General features: G+C 40.0%; 1 protein-coding gene across 1 annotated transcript; it reads right to left on the bottom strand.

Annotated features, from left to right (window-relative positions):
- Positions 1-521: 521 nt before the first annotated feature.
- On the bottom strand, positions 522-8,133 carry Epgn (epithelial mitogen). Its single transcript, XM_021211258.1, has 5 exons — positions 8,004-8,133; positions 7,396-7,476; positions 4,522-4,642; positions 3,378-3,530; positions 522-1,817 (listed from the first exon to the last, which is right to left on the bottom strand). Exons 1-5 carry the CDS (start codon positions 8,131-8,133, stop codon positions 1,763-1,765), a joined length of 540 nt encoding a protein of 179 aa, XP_021066917.1. The 3' UTR covers positions 522-1,762.

Here is an 8,133-nt window from a genome sequence, read left to right as displayed (position 1 = left end):
TTACAGACAGCAAATGTGTGTGATCATTTACGGTGCCCCTTGCCTTTCCTCAAGAGGAAGTCCTTGAGCAATTGAAAGTAGGCCTGCAGTGTTTCTTCCTGGGCTCTCATTGGCTTTTCTACCTCTTTTTGAAATGTTCAGGAAGAGATAGCTTTCTAGGTGTGGTTACTGGAGTCATTGGGTGGAACCAGCACTCCCCACCCCTTGGCATGATGTAACCTTGCACATGCAGAAAGTGCTGACATGCAAAGCAGCTGCATTCCATTCCTTCTGCAGGAAACACAGAGACAAGGAAATTCCTTCTCCTCAAAGGAAAGCAGAACGCTGTGTTCTTAAAGAGGGGATAAAAAGCCATGTTAATATATGCATGGGTCTTATGGTTGGCTATCACTGTAGCCGTATTTAAATCCGGTTTTTCTTTTAATTAATCTCAAGATCAAGTTGTTCTGCTTACGAGAAAAAGAAATAAGCCCATAGTTCTAGACTGAATCCAAAAAAGAAAAGACAGTAGCTGTTATTATTTTGCAATTTCATTTTGTATTTCTTTTCAAAATAAATTATTATTTTACAAACTGAACATGACAATGGATATATATCCGTGGGCATTTGGGGGTTAGAAATGGGGCTGAGAATGGAAGCGTTGAGGATAATCTCACCTGCCATGCAGTGATGGGAGGTATCTTTTAGTTCTATTAGAGTTTAATTTTGGAACTGCATGGGTCTTGTAGAGAATGGAACCAAACCACAAAGAATGTAAGAGACTTGCCCAAGATTGGATCATGTAGCAGAAGCAATTCCAAGGAGGGATACTGATCCCCTAATAAGTATTTCTACAACTGTTTCTTCATTTAACCTATGTGCAAATATGCTATCAACCCATCAAAAATAGTTATATTCCACATGCTGTTGTTCCTATATCTAGTTTTCAGTTTCCATTTTGGGAACAACTGTAGGCTTTTCGTCATTAGGTGAATTGTTGGACTTCAGTTCAAGCGATGGATACCAAGTGTGAATCTTCCAATGAAAGGCTGAGATGATAGGCAAAACCATCAGGGGACAGGCGAGCCCACACAGGCTTTATATTCCATATGGGAGCAGCTGCTTTGCCTGCTCGGGATCCGCTGTCCAGGTGACTTTCAGTCCTCAGGAATTCACCTGCGTCTTCCAAACTACAAGGATGAAGTTTGCAAACTGTTGTCACAAGCTGGGTAGGATTTAGACTGCCTTGGATACTCCATTTTCTTTTAGTGGTTTAGGTTTAATGCATCTTTGGTTCCCTCAAAGAGCTAAGCCATTCATTGTTTTCATCTAAAAATTGATACCAAATTTCCCGAAATCCCATGAGGACAGATACTTTGTGATTAGGTCCATCGAGACGGATTGTCCAAAATGTTGAGTACCTGAAGAATCTGGGAGTAGTGTTACTTTGACTTGATTGATGTGTGGTAGGAAACAATTAAAACGAAATTCACATCCGAGATGGTCAGAAGTATGGAACAAATCTGCCTGCAGTGACAACAACCACCCAACAGCAAACCCAAAGAACGGTAGTGAACTTGGCTTCTGTTACTGTAGCTCATTCTCATAGCTTCCATGGCACCCAATGATGACCAAAGCTAAGAACCAATGATCAATTACTGCATTGTGACCCCAACCGCCATTATTTTCAAGTTAGCTTATCACATTTTGTATCATCCAAAGATCTCCATTATAGTCCCTGTGGCTTTTGACAAATGACTTGATGACTGTGTCTTATAAGGTCTCACAATGGGCTCCCTCCAGAGCAGATGATATAGGGCGATTTCGGATTTAGACACCTAAAACAGAGAGAACATTGGTTTCCATAAGAGTGCTGTGTGTTGGCGATGATGGATTACACATATAAGTGTGCTGCTGTAGCAGTTGCCCTTGGTACTCTACCTAGACACCATTTATCTACTGGTGGATGCAGCATTCAGTAGCAGGAAGTAACCCATGCACAGTAGCATCCTGCTCTAGAGGATTACCCAGGGCCAAGAGAGTGCCTTACCAACAAGTTTCTAAGAGATTGTAAGACCCTGATTCCTACCCCCACTGGGATCATCATGACCCATGATTGACTGATATGAAGTGTTAAAGCCAAGAGGGACTCCTCTTTGGGATGGGTTTATGATAGCATTCACATCCCATCTCTCCCTGTAGAGTCAGGCTGAGACTGCACTGGAGCTGAAGCAACACCTTTGCTTAGCAGCTTTGGGCTATGTTGTCTTCTTTAATTAGCTCATACACATTTTGTCTTAGATGTCACACTACCACCACTGTCACATGCATGGGCATCTCCATTTCCAGATCTTCTGGAGAGCCTGGCTTTCCATGCCCAGCCCATGAATGTATACAGTTCTTTCCTGCATACAGATCTTTCCTCGCCCCCCTCCTCCTTCCTTCTCCTTGCTTTCTTCTTTCTCTTTCTCATTATTATTCTTCATCTCTTTGACCAGCATAAAGCTAATCAAACACATATTTGATTCTTTCTGATAAACATCTATTAAGCAAAACAAACTTTTCTAATTTTGGTCTTGAAATTTTAGTTGTTTTTTTATGAGAATAGTGAATGCATCATAATATGAATATTATTGTAGAAATATATTTGTTCTTAATGTGACTCTCATTAAATTTTGACTTTTTCCTAGTTGTGTGGAAATATAAACTTTTCTTGTAGATTAAGTTCTTAATATTGGGTTTTTAACGCTAAACAATATTGCTGAAGATAACTCCTCTTGATGTCTAAGGAGAAAGTGGTCAATGTTTGTCACATGTTTTCATTCATTTAGTATTCAGTTCTTAACTGTTTACTCAACAATATTCATGCCTTGTTGGACACTAAATGTCTACTCATCAGTAAGATGTATTTAATCTCTGCCTTCTAAAAACCTGCTATCTTTCCCACTTAGAACTTTGACTCAGGCAAACATAAAGAAGAGGAAAGGAAACTATAAATTTGCATTTTTCTAATTGTATTGGTAAGGTTTCTTTCTTTCTGTCTTCCTCCCTTCCTCCTTCTTTCTTTCTTTCTTTCTTTCTTTCTTTCTTTCTTTCTTTCTTTCTTTCTTCCTTCCTTCCTTCCTTCCTTCCTTCCTCCCTTCCTTCCTTCCCTCCTTCCTTCCCTCCTTCCTTCTTTTCTTTCTTTCTTTCTTTCTTTCTTTCTTTCTTTCTTTCTTTCTTTCTTTCTTTCTTTCTTTCTCTCTCTCTTTCTTTTAAGCACATGTCTGGGTTCATGAAAAGGCACCAAAAATATCACAGAGGGTCTTCTCAGACACACAAATCATGTTAGTAGGGACTCAATAAATATTTGTCAACTGAACACACACAACCAACTGAATGATTTGTCTTTTCCATACCTTTTTCTTACGTAGCAATAGAAGACAACAAGAAAAGCACTAATTAGCAATCCGACGCCAATCCCAATCGCAATGTATTTTTCATAAGAATCCACAGCATACGAAGTTAGGATCAAATGCTCACATCGTTCTCCCATATAACCAGTAAAGCATCTTTAAAGAGAGGAAAGAACATGCAACTGTAAAGCCTACAGTGACAGACATACCAACGAGTGACACATTTCAAAGGATGAAAAAAGAGACGTTTGCTAAGGCACAAGGAAGCCAGTCCATGAATGAGACAGCCTGCACTTAGCACAGGCTATTCAGTAAGGTTTCATGTGCTCCCTCATTGTGAGGAGGAAAAGGCAGACTGCTTGTCAGGAAACTGAGCCAATCAGTGTGGGGCAAGAAGGTCATGGTAGCTCCAGGACTTTATTTTCCTGAATAGATTTTCTTCTCATAGGAATTTGTCTCATCTTGGAAACCTGTGTATGTTCAGAGTCGCCTTTGTATGTTGTTAGAAATGCAGATACTGACTTCATAGCTGTAGATCTTAAAGTCAGCATTCCAAACAAGTTTCCGGTCTGTGCATGCCATAGTCTGGGAACTACAGTGTTGAGTAATATGGACAAGTAGTTTAGAAAAAAGGATGTCATAATATTCAAATACTATGGCCAGTCACATTCAGATCAAGCAATGTCCCCCCCTTCTCCTGCCAGTTCCATCATTCTATTCTTTTAAAATGATTTTTAAGATTATAAGATAATTACATCATTTTACCCCCCCCTTCTCCCTCCAAGCACTCCCATGTACTTAAGAACAAGGAATTTGCTGTGTGACTGTGTCTGCTAGAAATGACAGAAGCGACACCCATGAGGTCTCCCCAACATGGCCACATAAACATGACTTGAACAAGGACAACATCAAGAGAGAAGCTAATGTGGACCAGGGTTGAGGTAGGTCTCGTGATTTCTCAACCCTATATGAAGAACTATGGGTAGCTAAGGAACGCTGAGAGCAGGAGAAATAGTCTTTCCCAGAGAAGTACAATACCTATTGGCAGTCAAGCACTATTTATAGTGGACAACACAGAACAACTGCAACTGTGCTGTGTACATCCCCTTCTCCCATCACTAAGAATTGCTAAGTTCTTTGCAGTTACTTGCAAATGGCTTCCTTCAGCTCATGGTGGAATGCACATGCTCCGTTAATGCAGTAACTATTATGGTCTTCCAGACAAGGGTGGGAGAACTTCAGAGCTACAGGTTCTTCTATGTAGTCAGCTAGGAAAAGGAGATACATTGGTTAACAATTAAGTATGTCCAACTTCACAATACATGTTCAATACATATGTAAAGAGATCTTTTATGTTAAGAGTTTTTTAGACCCTTTGTCCTTTGAAATATTGGATAGTTTTATTTGGGGGGGGGGTTATATCCAAGAGGTTCTCCAAACATTATGAGTTAGTTATACAGTGGAGGTAGATTAATGATTGTCCTATTCTTTAGAAGTTACACAATAAAGCATAAGAACGAGTTGGTCAAAAGGTGGCAGCATTGGTTCTAGCTTAAGAGGTCATTTTGAACCATGTTTCCCAGCGATGTAACCAATGCTAACTAGAGCAGAAGGCCTCATATCACTTTGCCCTTCCCCTGTAGATTCCTAGGGAGTAATATGTCAGCACCTAGAGATGTAACTTTGCCCAATAATAAAACAGATGTTTATTCCCTCTTTAGAGGAGAGGATAAGAATCCCCTCTTTCACTCTTCCATGAACTGCCATGAAGTGTCATCTAGAGAGGGACATTTTTCATTGATTAACCAGAGAGGGGGCTTTTAGAACTGATATGAGAAGCCAGAACCAGTGTGGGCTCAGGTGGACACAGCTGATAGCAACACTACAACACACTAAGTGAAAGTTCTGCTCTGTTAAGAGGTATTGTGGAGACATTGGAAAGCCATGGGAGTGGGATCCCATGGAACATCTTTTTCTTTCTTTCATTTCAGCACTGCAGAAATGACTGCAGCAAGTAGTTAGTGATCAGAAACCTCCTCAGGGGACCCCTGGGTCAGGAAAGGGCACTCTGGAAAATCATCTGGGTTTCAGGATGCTGCTGGTGCCGGCGTGCCAGATGGAACACCTACTTGTACTATCCTTGGTGCTTATGCAATTGGAAAGACTCTTAGGGAAAACCGCATAATTGAATGGTTGCCATCTTTAAACTTTTCTTAAGCACAGTTGGTGGCATCTTATGGCCTGTTGAGTGCATAACTCTGCCTCCTTACTATTAGTCATTCCTCACGCTATACTGTTTTGGCATTCCTACAGAGGCTAAGACAATCCTACTCAGGAGTCTTTAGGGAAAATAATACAGACCTAAAAACATTCCTTCTCATGTCAAAAACACTAAATCTCTATATACTAGGGTACCAACAAGACACCGTATCACTTTGCTTTGAGAACATACACAAGAACTTAATACTGACATTCAATTTGCTGACTTTGGTATCTTTAACATAACTGATCCCTTTAGGAATTTATTTGGAGACACTGAGAATTTCTCATTCAAGCCATGCTAATTCAAGACGAACCAAGTTCACTTAAGCAAATATAAAAAGGATTCTCTAGAAAATATGAGAATTTGAAAGAAACCATTTCCAAAGGAAGGGTACCCCAGAGAGGCTTGTTTTTCCCTTTGAGGAGAAGTTAGTTATAATTTCATTAAAACATTTATAAGATATAAGATATATATATATTTCTAAGTGAAAAAGCAAAATAAGAGGCTATAGCACAGTGTTAGACGCTTAGCATGCCCAAGCTCGGGGGTCCATCCCAGCATTGTAACGAAGCTGGGAAAAATACAAAATTTTTACACAAAGAAAGCAAAGAAGTAGCTCCCTCCCTCCCTCCCTCCTTTACTGCTGCTGTTATGTAAATCAGAGACTTCCTTTACAGTTATGAGAGAGAAAATGGGTAAGGGCGGAGGTGCTAGAAACAATCAACCACCGAGATGAAACCACGTCTTTAAACGTTCCTATTGTTTCTGGTTGTGAGCCCAGCCTTTAATGGCTGAGCCATCTCTGCAGCCCATCTTTAAATTTTCTACGTATTCTGTTTTACAAATCAACATCCAAAAATCAAATGGGCAACACCGTTTTTAGGTGTTTAAAATTATTGGCAAAATGAAGATCAGTTAGATATCCCCCTTTTTCATTTTTAGTAAAGAACCATTTGACTTCACCTTCTTCTATTGGATAGACCCTGAAAACAAAATAAAGAGTTCCTGTGTCCTGATCACAAACCATAATCTTTCTATCAGGGGCCATTATGAGGTCTGTGAGTTATTAGTCATTCAGACTCAGGTCTTAGCAGGAAAGGAGCTTTCCAAATTCATCTCTAGTTCAAATGAGTTTAAAAACTGCCAAAACGCCATCTTCAGCAACAGTAAGCAGTCTTTGTGATACACACACTGAGATGGAAAGAAAATATATGACCACCAAAAATACTAACCAAAGCGGGTGAGAAAGATCAGAAATGTAGCATATGCTAAAATGACAGCAAGCCACGAGAAAAAAAAAAAAAACAAAAAAACAAAACCTTTCCAAAGATGAAGAAAAGCATTGCTTCTTGCAATTTCTGTGGCTGCCAAGCTTCCTGTTCCAGATCAAAATACAGTGTCACTTCTCCAGAATGTCAAAGCATATTCACTTATACCCTGTATAAAAGGGTCATTGGAAGTCAAGCAGAATCCCAGCAGAACCCATGGCAGGGCTCACATTTAGAAGAGTAGTGGAAGCCAGGCAGCTTTTTTCACCTCCAGCTTCACTTCTTTCTCTTAAAAAAAAAAGAAAAGAAAAGGCAGCCTTTGGCAGGCACACCTACCTATCACTTCAGTTTATCATCATCATCTCTCTGAAATAGCTGATTTTCTAAAAAATAAAATTTACTTAAAATTTTTCAAATATTCTCCATCAAAATGCAACTTTCTGTCAAAAGTTTTAAAGAAGTCACTTGAAATAAAGAGGGAAGAAGATACCTTCCGTGTTGTTAAATGTCCAGTTGCTCTGCTGCGCTGTGCTGGTCACCTCTGCTTCTTCACTCAGTGCTGCCTTCATTGCTATGGTTAGAGGAGGAAGAACATCTATCACGGGTGAGCTTCCTTGGTATATGAACGACAGAACCAAAGTGGCTCTGATCCTGGGGTTCCCATTTTTCTGTTCTGGTTCTAACTCATTGTATTCATTGAGATCCAGAACCTGACAAGGGCAGTTCCAGACAACTTTTTAGCTGTCCCTTTGACAAGAGTACAATTATGGAACAAGGAACTACACTCATTCTCAGGAGAAAGTTCATGTATTTACATAACTCATTGAATCACCACACACAGCTTACTGTAGGGCAGTAGCTGTTATCAAGTGTGCTTCAATTATGAAAAGTAAACACTTCAGGCTTCTTTGAGAGAGGAGAGAGAGAGAGAGAGAGAGAGAGAGAGAGAGAGAGAGAGAGAGAGAGAGGTATCCTATAAAAACATAATTAATCCACACGTTCCTTATTTTGATCATTGCCGGGAACAACTTTGAATCCAGAGAACTAAGACTTCACATTGTAAGGTGGGACAAAGGTAACAAAAAGGGAATTACGCACCTTTGAACAGGAGGCAGACTGCTATCAGAACCCCCAGAGCCATATTCTGAAGCTGCTCAAGTTCTTTCTCTGGTCCTCCTAGACGGAAGGGTGGAGGGTATTTATTGCACACTCTGAGTCTTTCTTCCAT

The sequence above is a fragment of the Mus pahari genome, chromosome 13 (genome assembly GCF_900095145.1).
Source record: "Mus pahari chromosome 13, PAHARI_EIJ_v1.1, whole genome shotgun sequence".
NCBI lineage: Eukaryota > Metazoa > Chordata > Mammalia > Rodentia > Muridae > Mus > Mus pahari.
The sequence above is the reverse complement of the archived record's forward strand: the minus strand, read 5'-3'. Positions and strand labels throughout refer to the sequence as shown.